The sequence below is a fragment of the Gracilinanus agilis genome, chromosome 5 (assembly GCF_016433145.1).
Source record: "Gracilinanus agilis isolate LMUSP501 chromosome 5, AgileGrace, whole genome shotgun sequence".
Taxonomy (NCBI): domain Eukaryota; kingdom Metazoa; phylum Chordata; class Mammalia; order Didelphimorphia; family Didelphidae; genus Gracilinanus; species Gracilinanus agilis.
This window is the reverse complement of record NC_058134.1, coordinates 149,469,133-149,488,877: the sequence shown is the minus strand read 5'-3', so window position 1 is coordinate 149,488,877 and position 19,745 is coordinate 149,469,133. Positions and strand designations below refer to the sequence as shown.

Below are 19,745 nucleotides of genomic sequence, written 5' to 3'. Positions count from 1 at the left end.
GGTCTAATTACTCAAATATACAAGGAGTTAAATCAATTGTATAAAAAATCAAGCCATTCCCCAATTGATAAATGGGTAAGAGACATGAATAGGCAATTTTCAGGTAAAGAAATAAAAAATATCAATAAGCACATGAGAAAGTGTTCTAAATCTCTAATAATTAGAGAAATGCAAATCAAAACAACTCTGAGGTATCACCTCACACCTAGCAGATTGGCTAAAATGAAAGAAGGGGAGAGTAATGAATGCTGGAGGGGATGTGGCAAAATTGAGACATTAATGCATTGCTGGTGGAGTTGTGAACTGATCCAACCATTCTGGCTGACAATTTGGAACTATGCTCAAAGGGCTATAAAAGAATGCCTGCCCTTTGATCCAGCCATACTATTGTTGGGTTTGTATCCCAAAGAGATCATAGATAAACAGACTTGTAAGAAAATATTTATAGCTGCGCTCTTTGTAGTGGCAAAAAACTCAAAAAGGAAGGTATGTCCTTCAATTGGGGAATGGCTGAACAAACTGTGGTATATGCTGGTGATGGAATACTATTGCGCTCAAAGGAATAATAAACTGGAGGAGTTCCATGTGAACTGGAAAGACCTCCAGGAACTGATACAGAGCAAAAGGAGCAGAGCCAGAAGAACATTGTACACAGAGACTGATATACTGTGGTAAAATCGAATGTAATGGACTTCTGTACCAGCAGAAAGCAATGACACAGGACAGCTCTGAGGGATTTATGGTAAAGAATGCTGCCCACATCCAGAGGAAGGACTGCAGGAGAGGAAACATATAAGAAAAACAACTGCTTGAACACATTGGTTGAGGTGGACATGATTGGGGATGTAGACTTGAAACCACCACACCAATGCAACTATCAACAATTTGGAAATAAGTCTTGATCAAGGACACATGATAAAACCAGTGGAAATGTGCGTCGGCCATGGGGAGAGCGGGGGGTTAAGGGGAAAGTAGGAGCATGAATCATGTAACCATGTTAAAAATGAATATTAATAAATGTTTTAAAAAGTCAGGAATGTAGAAGATTATATTATTATTATTATTATCACTTTACATATTAATAATGAATACATGTATATAATTATATTATAGTCTTGTAGCCCTTATAAAGAGGTGGTTATAGGGCTGACGAAGGGGGAAGGCCAGTATTTCCTCTCCAAACTGATTCTTCTGTTTGACTCATTCTGGAATACTAATCTGAGTGATTTGACATGATGACTTCCACACCAGTACTTTCTGATGGAAAGGTAAATTCTTTGGTAAAATTATTACTTTTCTCCCCTACTTTCATGATTGATCTCCATCTCCACACCCCTACCCCCATACACACACCTTCCCATCATCCCACTCTCCCTAAGGACAAGACTGACCCATTCTGGCACAAGAAGACCACTATAGCTTACTGAAAAGGTGTTAGAAGCAATTTTTAGTATATTTTTATATGAAAAGAAAAAATCTCAACTACAAAAACAATAAATTCCAGTGGCACCCAATAAATAAAGCAACAGGTAAGAAGTGAGCAGGTATATATATAGAATATAGAGCAGATTCTGCTATTCTATCAGTTAAGGTAGAAATATACATAGTTGGTAATAAAAAAATCAGAAGAGAATCTTTTATATAAAAATACATACGAGGCATTTTTCACAGTGGGGTCCAGTAGCAAACTGTTGGCACAGGCATCGGCCAGTAACTACATCACAGATGGAGAATGGTATACTCCCCAAGGGGTTACAGTTGCAGGCTAAAAGGATAGAACAAACATTCTCATGTTTATTTCCCAGTCTTTATAAATATGCTCAAAATTTACATAAAGTAAATATAGAATGTGCCTTGCCAAATTTATCACCTCAATTGCTTTTTTTAGTTTGTTTGTTTTTTTTGTTTTTTTTTTTTAAATAGGCAATGGACTTAAGTGATCTGCCCAGGGCACATAGGAAGCTAGGAAGTCTCTGAGGCCATATTTGAACTCTGGTCTTCCTGACTCCAGGTTTGGCTCTTTAACTACTGTGCTCCATTATTGTCCATCTGAATCACTTGTTGATCATAATCCTAAATAAAACCATTCAGGAAATATAATGCCAATCACCCCTAAAGCTCTTAAATAACTAATTGATTAACAGAGAAGAGGAATTTAGGGATATATTGCATCTGAAGAATACTTACTTTAAGTTTCTGAATGGAAAGGGGGAAGGCGGGAAAGGAAGAATATGGGAATGAGCATTTATAAAGTGTCTATTATGTGCCAGGCACTCTGCTAAGCATTTTATGTCTACCATTCTTCACTAGATGCATCTTTGTTTTTTTCCTCCCTCTGTCTTTCTCTTTCCTCTTTTCTTCACCCCCCAACACCTTCCTTTCTCTCCCTTATTTCCTTCTCTTGGGTATTATTGAGTTTCAATGTTGACTTTTGGGACTAAGAAGTCACTAACCTGTCTTGGAACAAGACAAATATTAGCCCTGCAAAATGCACTGAATGTGAAGTAAGTATTTTGTAAGTATAAACTAAAGTCTTATCTGCTTTATTTTTGGATAAAGAACTCAAGACTGGAATAAGAAAAGTGAAGGATACCTCCTAAAAGGCAGACAGGTAAGATGATACAGATGGGATAGAAGAGTGGCTTGGTTAAAATTTGTTTCCATGAAATTTGGGCTTTAAGTTTTAAAAGAACCATTTCACTGAATAAAAAAAAAATTCCAGCTTATTACTCTCTAAAGATTCAAATAACATTCTTCCTTCTATGGGCAAAATTTGGAGACATAAACAGTGACTAAATACAAATTATTTGCTTTAGGAATTCTTATTAAATAAATATTTATCTTAAAGCTCTTTTCAAGTCTAAAATGTTATGAGTTTATAAATCAGCGTTTTCTTTTTGTGACTTCTTTTTGTGGTTGGTAATTCTCATTACCTCCCCCTGCTTAATTCCCTGGCTTTTAATCCATTACATTCCTTGACATATACTTCTGTCACAAGTATGTTCCAAACATGCTCTGACAATGGACATTCCTTTTGTAAAGTCTTGTTAAAAGGGTATTTTCTTAAAATAAGTCACACAATTAAAATTTAAGTTTGTGGCAATCTTGAAGAGGCTATTAACATACTTAAATAATAGAAGAGTTAATTGATCTGCAAATTAATTTTCATAAATTTGCTGTTTTTTCTCATATCTAATTTTAAGGTTCAGAAAAATATAATTTTCATGTGGTAAGTTTTACATCATATGCCCATTATTTTTATTTTTTATTTATTTTTATTTTTTTAAACATTTATTAATATTTATTTTTTAGAAAAGTTAACATAGCTACATAATTCATGCTCTTACTGTCCCCTTCACCCCCGAGCTCCCCCCCCCATGGCTGATGTGTTTTTCCACTGGTTGCCCATTATTTTTATAATACAGAAACTTAAAATGTATAATTGGAATGTGTACTATATAATAACCTTATCAATAAAGATGCCTAATAAATGGACAAAAAAAACCCACTTTCTTTTGGCAAGGAAATATAGAATGTGCCTTCTAAAATTTACCATCTACATTGTTTTTTTTTAAAGTTTGGAGATAGTTAGAACCTGGGAAGTATATTCACTATATAGGTTATCTGCATTCATGGTAGCAATAGGAACTGGACCTGTGATTTCACTGGCATAGGGAACTTCCAGATGAGGGAATTCCCTCCTCCCAATTCAAGTCAGTATCTTCTCTGAAACTTACTGTCTTAGAGAGTTACTTGAGTTCTGAGATGTTAAGTTACTTGCCCAGGGCTCCATAGACAGTGTATTTTAGAGGCAGGCCTGAAACAGATCTTTCTTTCTGGTGGGCCATCTCTAGCCACTCCGTCCCATTGTCTCTATACATCAATAATAATGAGGAGGGAAGAAGAGAAAAAAGAGGAGACTAGAAATCAAGTAAAAGAGCCTAAAGGCTGTAAAAGTAATAATAACTAACATTTAGATGCAACAATGCCTAAATTAATCTCACTTAACATCATAATGAAACTGAGATTTCGAAACTGTCTGCTTTAGAGGAATATATAAATTGTGTGCAGATTTTTGTGCAGCTATATTTGTGGTCCTTCCAGATGTTTCATGAATTTGGGTACAGCAATTAGGAAGACTCCAAAGGAAACCACTGGTTTAAATGTTTTAAAGCTTAGCACTGAATTTCTGGATATTTTCCTTTTTTCCCTCCCTTCTACTGGGGCTTGAAAGAATGCAATTCACACACTGACCTTTTATGTTAAGTTCAGAAAATCACTAAGAATTTCCTTTGATGTCAGAGACAGAGAAATTCAAAAACTGGTTAGCTATAGATATGGCTCTCCAAGAAATATGGCCATTGGCACCAAGAGGCGTAATGAAAAGAAAACAAAGATTCAGTTCTTTACGTACGTTGACAACCCAGGGGGTCATTGGCATTCAGCCCATAATAGCCAGGCTTGCACCGATCACATTGGGCTCCTCCAACATTGTCTTTACAAAGGCATTGACCAGCTTCGATTCCCAGGGCTGGATCTGGATAACTTTCACACATGCCACCGGACAAGGAACCTTCGGGATCACACTCACAAGCTGGAAACACAGATGATATGCACACTGATTTTTAAGCTAATTCCGCAAAGATATGAAATAAATGTGCGTTGTCTTTTCCCTCTGCTTACCTTCCTTTATGATTAGCCAAGTGGCTGAGGGTAATGCCTTATGTGACACAGGAGAGCTTTTACAAAGCTAACAGGGACTGGGGTTGCACTTGTCTAGTGCCTCAAAGAGAAGCCTCACATGTCCCTCAAAAGTATGGATTATTTGTAATGCATTTGTTTTTTTAATCATTTATTCATCTACTTTTTTCAGCTGACTGTATTAAGAATGTGAATTTTTCACTGAGATGAGTGATACTAAAATGCATTTCTGTCAGCCTTTCCAACAATCGTATTTTGCTTGCTTTGGTAGCATTTATCCCAAATCTAATGGCAGCAGGAGCAGTAAATGACTTTTAAAGAGCTTCAGGAAAATATGAGTTCCTGGAGGGCTGGGACTGTATTTTTCTTTTTGTATTTGTAGTTCCACTATCTAGTCCAGTGCCACATTCCTAGAAGACTTCTTAATAAATGCTTATTAGATTAAGTAGAGTTTTTTTAAAAATCCTTTCTTCACTATCACAAAACAATTGTCATTTGCTAAGGTCACTACAAATATGACTACACTAATTCATTCCAATTCCAATAGAAACTTGTATAACCCAAAGTGAACTGTTTTTTGAGAAGGAAAAGCGTGTTGCCTTTAGAAGAATGGAATCATTGACCTCTTTGCAGCGTTGGCTGGTGAGTTTACAGGTGGGCTAAAGTTCATCAATTCCATTGTCACTAGGCAACATTATTCTAAGGGGAAAGTAACTTCTATTTCCCTAAAATAAACTTGCGTAGCCCCAGGAATCTGTCTTTTACAGAAATGAATTTAAAAGGATAGAACCTTGGTTTCTATCTGCTTAATTAGAAAGAAAGAAGGAAATCCAAAGTTTTATTTGAACATCAATGATTCCTTTGGTGAATTTGGTAAAAACCTTATTTAGGCCTGCTATCTAATGTCACTGAAACAAACCGCTGGACTGAATGACTACATTTTCCCTTCATTCTTTGTGATGGTGTCACGTTCTCTAGATACAATCAAATATGGAAAAACAGCACCAGCTCCTATTTAGTGTTGCAAAACCACAACTTCCTCTTAATTCAATCCAGTTGTCTCCAGAATAGAAGTATCAGAATGGATTCATTTTAGAAATGACCAAAAGGAAGCAGACTCAGCTCCTCTTGGGAGCATCGCAGACCAAGCAGAATTGAATTCCAGGGTGTGCGTTTCATTCCCATGTAGAAGAAAATAGTTTGGAAGCATCCTTTTCTTGGATGAACTTCCCTTAGAAATAATCCTCTTACATGGATACAAGGATACAAGGCCAATGGTTTCTATCAATACCACATGAAATTGTTCAAAGGAACATTCGTTACAGATGGTTGAGGCTACTGGTGGGGTCCCTGGTTCCTGTATTGACTTTGAACAAAAATGTTCCTCCCCCCCAAAATAGGAAGCCAATTAACCTATTATCTGAAACCTAATCAAACTAATATCTAGGCTCCAAAAAACTCATTTCCTTCAAATTACTATTTAATATTAACATATTTTCTCTTAAACACACACAAGATTACCTTAGGGGTATTAGTCACAGAGGCTGTTATTTATTATTACTGAGAAAACTCAAACTCTCTTGCCCAATCTTTGTATGACTTCCTTGAAACCAATCAATCAACAATTAATAAATGAACAAGCATTTATTCAGTACTGACTCCGTGCTAGAGGCAGAGTGGTGGATGGAGAGCCAACCTTGAAGTCAGGAGAACTTGGGTTCAAGACTCATTCACTTCTGACATGTTGTGGTTGTGTGGTCCTGGACAAGCCACTGTCAGTACTTTAAGAAACTCCAATACTGTAAGTAGTTGAGAAAGTTGATGTACTTTAAGAGAGGGAATTGCCTTTCTCGGGAGTTCCCTAGACCAGTAAAATCACAGGTCCAGTCTCCTTTTCCTGTGTACCAAGCACTATGCTAGGCCCTGGGAACATACATTTTATGCCCCATATTACAGGGGCTAGTTTCAGATTAAGCTTTTTTTCCCCAGCACTAGGACAGTGACTGACACAAACCAGACATTTAAGAAAGACCTGTTAACAGTTTAGTTGATAGGTAATAATAATAATAATAATAATATTGACATACCATTTTCCTTATAATTCTATGAGATAAATGTATAAATATCATTTCCATATGAAGAAATTGATTTATACCTGGAATGATGGGAACAAAATCCTAACCACATATTTTCGTGTAATCTAGGGAAGCTTTTCCTCAAAAAGCATTGAAACCATCCTTGATATTTGATTGAGTCAAGGAACTAAAAGCTCAGGCTGTTGACATCATTTCTTGATTCCCTGGGTACAGCATAGCCATAAAGATCTCTTGGCATGCTCTGATGCTTGCTTGGTTGACCATAATGGGCAATTCAAAGACAGAAGAGTTTCACTCAGATGAATCAGTTCACCATGTCCTCAGTGCATACGCTTGTAGAATATTCTTCCCTTGCTATGGCTAAGTAAAGGTCCTTTTGCTAACTGTTGAATAACCCAGGAGGGTCTCATTTTGTTCCAATGTAGAATTTAAAGCTCGGTTGAATTATATCCAGCCAAAAAAAGTTGAAAATTTAAAATTCCCAGCAAGTTATTTTTCAATCATCTTTAGAAACCAGGCCACTGGAATTTAAGTCAAACTGTTCACATGTGTGAAAGTGAAGGAGTACATGTGGATGAGGGAAGGAGATGGGGAGAAGCCAGCAAAGATTGCATATAATTGCTGTGGTCAAAAGGGTTTCAGAATTTCTACTTTAGCTACATGATAAGAAAAACTGGCAGAAAATAAGCACCCAATAAAAATCTATGGTTTGGCAATGCCTTAACACGAGAAATGGATTATCCAAAGAAAATGTTTTGCTTAAACACTGAGAAACTTTCCTGAGTTCATCTGAAGGATGCTCGAGACTGCCTCTGTGGTTCATGCTGAGTTGTTCTGAGGCTAATTCCTATCCTTGAGCTTTAAGTCAGTGTAGATTAGGATTTACCAAGAGAAATAGCCTTCCTGGGACAGACTAGAATGAAACCATATTGTTTAGCTCAAGGTCATTCCCTTTTCATTTATTGTCTGAAGAAGGAAGGGCTCCAAAGAAAATGTTCTCATCTCCTGCAGAGCTGCCATAACTAGTAAATTTGGCACTCAGGATAACCTTCATGAAACATAACCTGGGCAAACATTTTGAACTGTTCTCTCAAATCAGTTTTGTAATTCATGATGTGAAAAAAAAAACAAGAAACAATTAATAAGCAGTCAGTTGAGTGAGGGGGAAGGAGGAGATGAGTGGTTTCTAGGAGGCTAGAACATAGGCTTTAACTCTAAATGTTGGAACTTTGGTCTAAAGCCTCATTTGCTTTACCCTACTTACAATTCTGATACTCTACAGTTTAGAAATGCTTGCCTTACATTAAGAACAGTAAGGATAGGGATAAAGATACCTGTTGTGATTTAATAGGTATAGAGAACTTCCTAATAAGGAAATTCCTTTTCCCACCACTTTTTCCCTCTGTTACTTAGAGAATTGCCTGGCACACTGATGTTAAGATTGACATGTGTGTAAGAAGTGAGACCCAGGTCTTTCAGGCTTCGAGGCTAACTCTCTGTATATTTATTCCAACAGAATTTCCTCAAACAAGATCCTTGAATGAGCAGTCAAAGAAGATTAAAGAGCGGTGAACTCACGAATGCAAGCATGAGGATCTGAAATTGCCTTGAGGGGGTCCCTGTAAAACAGGGGTTTGCACTGATCACAGTGTTGTCCCATAGTATTGTGCTGACAGTCTTCACACATTCCACCACTGATACCATTACTTGAGAGGTACAGAGACATATCAAAGTGACAGTGTTCAGAGTGGTCATTACAATTACATGCTGGGGGAGGAAAAGAAAAAACAAACAATTAAACTTAGCCAAGTTCACAGTGAATTAACTAACAAGCCTAACTTGATATGCCTTTGGACTGCAATTCCCTCCACCATCTCTAAAAACAATTTAATTTTTCTCCTTTTTATGGGATCAACTAAAGATTCAAAGATTTGGACTAGATCATATTGACAGTCCCTTCTAGTCCTAGTAATCTGAGATTATGATCTGAGTATAGATTATATACAATAGACATTTAAAAAAGCAAAATAGTAAATTACCCTCCCAACAATATTTTAAATACTTTGGAAGACTTTTGATTATCATACAGTCCATTCTTTTGTTCAATCAAAACAGGATCTAATATACTGTAATTTTTGCTACACAAATATTTGCCTGATTTATGTTTAAATTTCTTGAAGTATCATGTTTCCTTATACACATGTTTTTTCAATACCGTACTTAGAAGAATTTGTTGTAGTATACTTTTTTTGTCCTTTCCCCCCTACCCCAGAACTGTGATTTCATTATTATAAAATATTTCATGTAAGAAAATTCCCTCTGTTAATTTACTGGCAAGTGCCTAAATTTTTTTAGTGTCCTAGGCAATGCTCTAAGACAATAATGTGGCAGAAAAGGTAATGATTGGCATCGTTAGGAATTCCCTCATCTGGGAGTTCCCTATACTAATAAAATCATAGATCCATTCTGTAATCCTCTAAGTTCACTGATTACCTTGAACCCTTCATTTCTCTAAAAATTGAGGGAAGGGAAATGAAGCCTTGCCTTTCTTTTGCATGCTCATCATAATTCTGGGGTAGCAATATTTACAGTAGACTGCAAAAGCCTGTCTCGCTTATGTGCTCTTATCTTCTGTTGTTAGGAAGTACATGCAGCTGGGGAATAAATGTATGGCATCTAAAGAAGTAGTTGGGATTTGTGTGGGTATTCTTAGAACTGTAATGTCCCACTATCATTTATTTCATTTGTATAATGCTTATTATGTTCCTTCTCCCCAAAGGGCAAGATTTTTTTAAAAATTGAATTGAATTTAGAGTTTATCTTATTTCAAGGATTTGACATTTTAAAACAGCACTTGAAACAACTGGAAGTTGCAAAACCAGGTCTTAGAGTCATGGAATTAATACCATCTTTGTCCTGTGCAACTCTAAACAGCTGAACTTACATCCTACCCTTAAAATAGTCTAAGTACATATTTTCACCCACATCTGCAAGCATTATCCTGGAGACCTTCGGCTGGCCTCCAGGGAACATCATGGAAGAATTCCTTGCATCTCTCACAGTTTGGACCAACTGTATTGTGCTGACAGATACATTGACCATGAACCTGGTTTAGATAAAGAAACAAGTATTTTATAAAAATGAATTGTCTTTGGTGACTTTTTAAAAATGGAAAAACATATGACCTTTAGAACTTTCAAAGCTGTGGCCTATTTAAATTACAAGTACAGTAAAGACACCCTGGAATCAGTCTAGAGAATGAGCATTTTCAGGACAGCACAGAGAGTTGGAAGACTGGGGTTCTAAACTGAGGTAATTACAACCTCTAGATGCCTTTGTTTTCCCATCTATAAGATGGAAGAGAAAAACAATAGCTTATATTTACACAGCACTTTAAGGTTTATAAAGTGCTTTAACATCTTTTTCCACCAGCCTCTTCTTATCTCAAGACTCACCTAGCCCTTAAATAGTTCATTTTCACATTACTTCAGGGAGTATACTAAAAGAAGATGTTTACCTGCTAATATGACTGAACATCAAAATCTATGAAAGAATCAATTCAACATGATGAACCGACTCCTCCTTAACCTCCACCAAGGTCAAGGATGTGTCTGAGGTATAATGATTCTTCCGGAGAAATTATTTGTAATGAAAGAATATCTAGAGAGGAAGGAACTAACTGTTGTGCAACTAACTGAATGAATAGAGAGGTAACTCCATGATATAATATCAGCTTCCTAAAGTTAGCTTGTACTCAGATCCTTCTAAGAATGTCACCATTGAGTTTCCTCTAAACAGTGGTTCCCAAATGTTTTTGGCCTACTGCCCCCTTTCCAGAAAAAATATTACTTAGCACCCCCTGTCACATACTATCACCGCCCCCTTACAGTTATTCACCACCCCCAAATGCACCTGTGGCCATCACTGCCCACCCTGGATTGCTGCAGCACCCACTAGGGGGTGGTGGCACCCACTGGGAATCACTGCTCTAAAATATCTTTACCCCCTCCTCACTCTTTATTTCTCTGCTTCCCATAAAAAAGATTCTTGTTTCCAACCTGGGTTTAATTTTTATACATTTTGTCATTATCAGAGTCTGAAACAGGATGATTTGAAAACAGATTTTCAGTATAGCACTTTGGTTTATGGGTGCAAGGGAAATAATTGTCAAGAGATGAATGAGAGAATGAAAATAGGAGAGCCCAGATCTTTTTAGGTCCCTCAGTGGGACATGTTATAGGTAAGAAAAATCTGGCTAACTCTACTGATGGTGACTAATAAAGGAAGCTAACAGTAATATCTGGTACTGCTAGGCCACCTTCCTTCACTTTTTTTCATTATTTCCCTTGGTATTCTTGATCTTTTGTTTTTCCAAATGAACTTTGTTATAGTTTTTTCTAATTCAGTAAAAAAGTTTTTTGGTAGTTTGATAGGTATGGCACTAAATAAGCAAATTAATTTGGGTAGAATGGTCATTTTTATTATGTTAGCTTGTCCTACCCATGAGCAATCAATGTTTTTCCAATTGTCTAGATCTAGTTTTAATTGTTTGGAAAGTGTTTTGTAATTGTGTTCATATAATTCCCGTGTTTGATTTGGTAGATAGATTCCTAAATATTTTATATTGTCTAGGGTTATTTTAAATGGTGTTTCTCTTTCTAACTCTTGCTGCTGTGATGTGTTGGAAATACATAGAAATGCTGATGATTTGTGTGCATTTATTTTGTATCCTGCAACTTTGCTAAAGTGGTTGATTATTTCTACTAGCTTTTTAGTAAACTCTCTAGGATTTTAAGTAGACCATCATATCATCTACAAAGAGAGATAGCTTAGTCTCCTCATTGCATATTTTAATACCTTCAATTTATTTTTCTTCTCTAATTGCTACTGCTAGAGTTTCTAGTACAATGTTAAATAATAGAGGTAATAGTGGGCATCCTTGTTTCACTCCTGATCTTATTGGGAATGCTTCTAACTTATCCCCATTTCAGATGATGCTTTTTGATGGTTTTAGATATATACTGTTTATTATTTTTAGGGAAGGCCATTCTATTCTTATGCTTTTTAGTGTTTTCAATAGGAATGGGTGTTGTATTTTGTCAAAGGCTTTTTCAGCATCTATTGAGATAATCATGTGATTTTTGTTTGTTAGATTGTTGATATGGTCAATTATGTGGATGGTTTTCCTAATGTTGAACCATCCTTGCATTCCTGGTATAAATCCCACTTCATCATGATGGATAATCATTTTGATCACTTGCTGGAGTCTTTCTGCTAGTATTCTGTTTAAGAATTTTTTGCATCTATTTTCATTAGGGAAATTGGTCTGTAGTTTTCTTTCTCTGTTTTTGATCTACCTGACTTTGGAATCAGTACCATATTTGTGTCATAAAAGGAATTTGTTAGGACTCCTTCTTTGCTTATTATATCAAATAGTTTGTATAGTATTGGGATTCTTTGAATGTTTGATAGAATTCACTTGTGAAGCCATCAGGCCCTGGCGATTTTTTCTTAGGGAGTTCTTTGATGGTTTGTTCAATTTCTTTTTCTGATATGGGATTATTTAAGTATTCTCTTTCTTCTGCTGTTAATATAGGCAGTTTATATTTTTGTAAATATTCATCCATATTACTTAGATTGCTATATTTATTGCCATATAATTGGGCAAAATAGTTTTTAATGATTGCCTTAATTTCCTCTTCATTAGAGGTGAGGTCTCCCTTTTCATCTTTGATACTGTTAATTTGGTTTTCTTCTTTCCTTTTTTATTAGATTTACCAGTACTTAGTCTATTTTATCTGTTTTTTCAAAATACCAGCTTCTAGTCTCGTTTATTAATTCAATAGTTCTTTTACTTTGTTAATTTCTTAATGTATTAATATTAATAATTTACTGTATTAATTTCTCCTTTGATTTTTTGTATTTCTAATTTAGTTTTCATCTGAGGATTTTTAATTTGTTCATTTTCTATTTTTTTAAGTCGCATGCCCAATTCATTAACCTCTGTCCTCCCTAATTTGTTAATATATGCACTCAGTGATATAAATTTTCCCCTTAGAATTGCTTTGGCTGTATTCCATAGGTTTGGGTAAGAAGTCTCATCATTGTTATTGTCTTCAATGAAATTATTAATTGTTTCTATGATTTGTTCTTTCACTAAATTATTTTGGAGAATCATATTATTTATTTCCAATTAGTTTTTAGTTTGCCTCTCTGTATATTCTTACTAATAACTACTTTTATTGCATTATGATCCAAAAAGGTTACATTTATTATTTCCGCTTTTTTGCGTTTGTTTGCCATGTTTCTATGCCCTATTACATTGTCTATCTTTGTGAATGTTCCATTTGCTGCTGAAAAGAAAGTGTATTCCTTTTTGTCCCTATTTATTTTTCTCCATATATCTATTAACTCTAATTTTTCTGGGGCTTTATTCACCTCTCTTATCTCTTTCTTGTTTATTTTTTGGTTTGATTTCTCTAGATCTGATAGGGTAAGGTCGAGGTCCCCCACTGGTATAGTTTTGCTATCTATTTCATCCTTGAGTTCCACTAGCTTCTCCTTTAGCAATTTTGAAGCTATACTGTTTGGTGCATACATTTTGAATACTGATATTTCTTCATTGTTTATACCGCCTTTTATTAGGATGTAGTTACCTTCCCTATCTCTTTTAACCTTATCTATTTTTACTTTGGCTCTGTCAGAGATCATGATGGCAACCCCTGCCTTCTTTTTCTCATTTGAAGCCCAATAGCTTTAGCTCCATCCTTTCATTTTTACTCTATGTATGTCTGCCTGTCTCATGTGTGTTTCTTGTAGACAACATATGGTAGGATTTTGGTTTCTAATCCACTCTGCTATTTGCTTCTGTTTTATGGGCGAGTTCATCCCATTCACATTCAGAGTTATAATTATCAACTATGTATTCCTAGACATTTTGATTCTCTCTCCTTGCCCTGTCCTTTCTTCTTTCACTATTTCCTTCTATACCAGTGTTCTATTTTTAATCAGTTCCCCTAATCCCCTCCCTTATTGTACTTCCCTTTCTCCCTTCTCCCTTCTTATTCCCCTCTTATTCTTCTTTAGGATCTTTTTAAGCTGCCTCCTCCCGTCCCTTCCTAGTGTTAGTTCCCTCTCCACCAGTCCTTTTGTTACCCTTCTACTTCTCTATAGGGTGGAATCAATTTTCTGCCCCAATGGATCTGGTTGTTCTTCCCTCTTTAAGTTAATTTAAATGCACTGAAGTATTAAATATTTCCTCTCACCAACCTCTTTACCCTTACAGTGTATTGTTATTCTTCCCTGTTGGCCCCATGAGCTTCTTTATGAAATATAAATGTACTCCTTTTTGTTTGTTTTCCTATTTTTCCTAATATTACCTTCTTTTCCCCCTCTAGTTTTGTATACATACATATACATATGTATATGTGTATGTATATATATATATCACTTGACATTTCATCGTATACAGTTTATCACTGTTCCCTGTATGTAAACTTCTTCTAGTTACCCTGTTGGTAATAACACTTTTTAATATTTGCCAATATCTTCTTTTCTTCTTGGGATACAAATTGATTGAACTTATTGGGTCCCTTAAAGAAAAGATTTTTCCCCTCCCCCCATTCTCTTAATTACTTTATGGTTATTCTCTTGAGTTCTGTGTTTGGGCAGCAAACTCTCTGTTTAAGTCTGGTTTTTTTCTTTAGGAATACTTGAAAGTCCTCAGTTTTATTGAATGACCATACTTTCCCCTGCAATAATATAGTCAGTTTTGCTGGGTATTTGATTCTTCATTGTAGACCCAGTTCTCTTGCTTTCTGGAATATTGTGTTCCATGCCTTCCGGTCCTTCAATGTAGATGCAGCCAGATCTTGTGTTATCCTAACTGTGGTTCCCTGATATCTGAATGACTTCTTTTTAGCAGCTTGTAATATTTTTTCCTTGGTCTGGTAGGTTTTGAATTTGGCTATAATATTCCTGGAAGTTGTCAGTTGTGGATTAAATGTAGGAGGTGATCTGTGAATTCTTTCACTTTCCACTTTTCCCTCTTGTTTGAGAATTTTAGGGCAATTGTCTCTGATAATTGCTTGTAAGATTCTGTCTAAACTTTTTCTTTTATCATGATATTCTGGTAAACCAACAATTCTTAAGTTGTCTCTTCTAGCTCTGTTCTCCAGATCTTTGGTTGAAACAATGAGGTGTTTCATATTCTCCTCAAATTTTTCATTTTTTCATTTTGTTTTATATATTCTTGCTGCCTTGTGAAGTCCTTTGCTTCTAGTTGTTGAGTTTTGTTTTTTAAAGACTGAATTTCTTCCCTGGCTTTTTGGTCATCCCTCTCATTCTGGTCTGATTTTCTTTGTAGATCATCTTTTGCCTTCTTTGCTTCATTTTCAAGCTGATTAAATCTGGCTTTTAAGACTTTATTTTCTTGTTTTAGTTCATGCATTTCCTTTTTCAAATTGTCTTCAGCCTCTTTTGATTGCTTTTTGAGTTTTTGAAGTTGAATTTTGAGATCTTCCAAAGCCTGTGTCCAATTTGCTGGAACTTCTTCCTCTTCTTCTATTTTTATTTCATTTGCTCTCTTTTCACTTCCTTGGAAGAAGTTGTCAATTGTCATTTCTTTTCTCTTTTTCTGTTGTTTACTCATATTTTTTTCCTTTTCTGTTCTGCTAGTTTGAGCAGATGTATTTAATGATCTTTGATGAAAGATCTTCCCTCAGCTGGCAATGGAGGTTTTTGTTACTTTCTCTGCTTAAGAGAATTGGAAGCTAATATCATCAGTATCTTTGGGCCAGCCAGGTGGCTTTCCCTAAGAGTAGAGATTATTTCATCATTTGGGTTTCTATCTCCAGAGCCTAATACAGTGCATGGAACATATTAGGTGTCTAATGAATGCTTAGATTAGAGGCAGTGGGTGCTGGGTCTGGAGTCAGGAAGTCCTATGTTCAAATCTGTCCTCAGTCACTTACTAGCTGCCCTGGCCAAAACTAACCCTAACCCTAGCTCTAACCCTAACCCTAGCTCTAAACCTAATCCTAAACAAAACCTTAGCTCTAATCTTAATCTTAGCTATAACCCTAACCCTAACCCTCACCCTAGCTCTATACCTAAACCTAACTCTAATCCTAACTCTAACCCTAAACCTAACCCTAAATTACACTAATTTCTAACCTTAACCCTAACCCAAAATTCAGGATTTCTAAACTTAACCCTAACCCTAACCCTAAATTCTCGTGGTTTTCTAACTCTAACCCTAACCCTAACTGTAACCCTAGCTCTAACCTTAACCTGAACTCAAACCTTAAACCTAACTCTAACCTTAACTCTAAACCTAAAATCATTTCTAAGCCTAACCCTGACACTAACCCTAACCCTAACTGTAACCCTAACCCTAACACTAACCCTAGCTCTAACCCAAACCCTAAACCTAACTTTAACCCTAATCTTAACCCTAGCTCTAACTCAAACCCTAACCCTAACCTTAAACCAAACCCAAATCCTAACCCTAACCCTAGCTGTAACCCTAAACGTAACCCTAAACCAAACACTAATCTTAACCCTAACCCTAGCTCTATCCCTAACCGTAAATGTAACCCTAATATTAACCTAACCATAACCCTAGCCCTAACCCTAACACTAACCCTAGCTTTAACCCAAAGCCTAAACCTAACCCTAACCCAAACCCTAAGCCTAACCCCAACCCTAACCCTAAGCCTAGCTCTAACCATAACCCTAACCCTAACCCCAAGCCAGGGCCTAGAGGAGTTGTTAAACACTTATACAACTCCCATTAGACTCCTGGTTGGGGGCTTTTGTAGAGGCAGAGGCTTGGCTAAGCTGAACTTTTTAAGTCCTGGGGTTACTACCACATTGGTTAACCACCTAGCAAACATATCACTCACTAGCATAGATGCATCTCTTTACTGGTGGATTTAGAGAGAGCTTGGCAGACTCAGCCAACAGAGCCTGTGAGGTCCAAGTGAAGCTTAGCAGCCCATTTCTTACCAACGTGCCTCCAATTTATGACCAATAGTAGTAGAGGCTGAGGACAAAGTGAAAAACTCAATGTCGTATGTTGATAACACTGGCAGTTTTTACTGGACAATCTACAAGAACAGGTTAATTCCATAATATGGAAAAAACAGAACCTGTACCCTTGAAAGTTGCCCTAACAAACACTGAAAAATAATTGTGAAATGAAGAGAAGATTATAAGGAGGAAGCTCTATGAACCACTGTGAAGTCTAGATGTCTGCTAATGGCAGCAATCATATGGAAACATGAGGGATGCCAAGCTCTGGTTTGGAAGTTAGTGTTAGAGTGAGGATTTGCAGCAATTTCTAACCTTAACCCTAACCCTAACCCTAGCTCTAACCCTAAACCTAACCCAAACCCTAACCCTAACCCTAGCTCTAACCCTAACCCTAACCCTAATTCTAACCCTAACTCTAACCCTAACTCTAACCCTAACTCTAACCCTAAATTGCGCCAATTTCTAACCTTAACCCTAGCCCGAAATTCAAGATTTCTAAACCTAACCTTAACCCTAACCCTAAATTTGCGTTGTTTTCTAACTCTAACCCTAACTCTAACCCTAGCTCTAATCCTAATTAGAATTTGAACCTTAAACCTAACCCTAACCTTAACCCTAACCCTAAATTCGTTTCTAACCCTAACCATAACCCTAAATTCGTTTCTAACCCTAAATTCGTTTCTAACCCTAAATTCATTTCTAACCCTAAATTTGTTTCTAACCCTAAATTCAAGTGGTTTTCTAACCCTAACACTAAAGCTAATCTTAACCCTAACACTAACCTAACTCTAACCCTAATACTAACACTAACCTTAACCCTAACCCTAGCTCTATCCCTAACCCTAAACTTAACATTATTAACCCTAACCCTAACCTTTAACCCTAACCATAGCTCTATCCCTAACCGTAAAAGTAATCATAATATTAACCCTAACCCTAACTCTAACCCTAGCTCTAACCCGAACCCGAACCCAAACCCTAAACCTAAACCTAATCCTAACCTAAATCCTAACCCTAACCTTAGCTGAAACCCTAAGCCTAACCCTAAACCCAATACTAACCTTAACCCTAACCCTAGCTCTATCCCTAACCATAAATGTAATCCTAATATTAACCCTAAGCCTAACTCTAACCCTTGTTCTAACCCAAACCTGAACCCAAACCCTAAACCTAACCCTAACCCTTAACCTAAAGCAAATCCTAACCCTAACCCTAACCCTAGCTGAAACCTAACCCTAAACCAAAACCTAACCCTAACCCTAACCCTAAATCCTAACCCAAACCCTAATCCCAATCCTAACCCAAACCCTAATCCCAATCCTAACCCTAACCTTAACCCTAATCCAAACCATAACCCTAACCCTAGCTCTAACTCTAACCCTTAACCCTAACACTAACCTTAACCCTAACCCTAGCTCTATCCCTAACCCTAAACTTAACCCTAATATTTAACCCTAACCCTAACCATAGCCTTAACCCTAACCCTAACCCTAACCTTAACACTAACCTTAACCCTAACCCTAACCCTAACTTTAACATTAACCCTAACCCTAATTGTAACCCTAATCCTAACACTAACCCTAGCTCTAACCTGAACCCGAACCCTAACCCTAACCCTAAATTCTAACCCTAACCCTTTGCGATTTCTAACCCTGATTGTAGCCATAACAATAACTGTAACCCTAATCCTAACACTAACCCTAACCCTAAATTTGTGCAGATTTTTAACAGTAACCCTAAACGTAGCCATAACCCTAACCCTAATCCTAACACTAAAATTCTAACCCTAACCCTAACCCCTAACCCTCAACCTAATTGTAAATTCTTCCCAATTTCTAACCCTAACCCTAACCCTGGGCTCTGGTTTGTTTGTTTGTTTGTTTTTTTTTACTCTGTAGAGGGAGGAGCTAGATTTTAGTGGTCTATTCAGAGGTGATCAAGCTCTGGCAAACTAAATCATGCTGATCAAACTCCAAAGTTCCTGATCTATAAACTAGAGACCCATTTCTTAATTTACAGTGATAACTAAAGGTGCCAAGGCAGCCAGTTCTTCAACACATAGGCATTTTATCAATATTTGTTGAATTAAATGATTGACTGAATGAGTGTGAAGTCCCACCCCAAGAAAGATCATTTCTAGCCCTGAAATAGCAAGTTCTTTTATTCTCCTATTGAGTCTGGGCTGTCATCATTGCAGAGGAGTAAATGACACATGGATATAGAAGAGTGTTCTCGTGCTTCTAGAATAGATTACGAGAGAGAAAGAACTTTATAAAATGACTTGTGTGTAGTATAGTATCAGCAGGAACATTTAGGATTAGGGAAAATATGCCCTAGTGGAGTCACCAATTAAGTCCGAATAATTGAGCTGAATTCTATCTACCTTTTCAAATCAAACATTTTCATGCTAGTTTCAGAACATGTTAGTGGCAGTTTGCATTCGTCTCAACTCTGACCTATCAGGATAATGAAAGGGAAAAAATCAGGAGGGTTTGGAACTTACCATTCCTGGTGGGCTGAAAACATCTCCCCGGACATCCTGTATGGGACCACATTCATTAGCATGACCATTGCAAAAGCATCTTCCTCGAACAACCATATCATAGAGAGCATAGTAATACTTATCAAGGGGGTCACTTGGCCTTCTTCCAAGCAATGTATCTCCCAGAGTGTGGAGTTTGGTAAAGTTTATCCTCAGGTTTGTTAATGTCACTAAATCTAGAAACGGGAAAATAAGCCAAAAGGACATTTACTCTACATCCATGCAAAACATCTTCCTTAGCCCAAAGGGTTTTATAACTGAGTTCACTGGCTCCAAACCTGATGTCAGGATTGGAAGAGTTTGAATCAATGAGGCAAATAGTTCAACAACAACAACAACAACAACAACAACAACAACAACAACAACAACAA

At 36.7% G+C, this 19,745-nt stretch overlaps 1 protein-coding gene across 1 annotated transcript in view; it reads right to left on the bottom strand.

Annotated features, from left to right (window-relative positions):
* LAMB4 (laminin subunit beta 4) overlaps positions 1 to 19,745 on the bottom strand; it is a 141,193-nt gene that overhangs the window by 95,479 nt on the left and 25,969 nt on the right. The window contains 5 exon segments of the mRNA XM_044678313.1: positions 1,656 to 1,765; positions 4,415 to 4,594; positions 8,376 to 8,564; positions 9,783 to 9,903; positions 19,336 to 19,644. Of these exon segments, the coding sequence (XP_044534248.1) occupies positions 1,656 to 1,765; positions 4,415 to 4,594; positions 8,376 to 8,564; positions 9,783 to 9,903; positions 19,336 to 19,644 (909 nt within the window).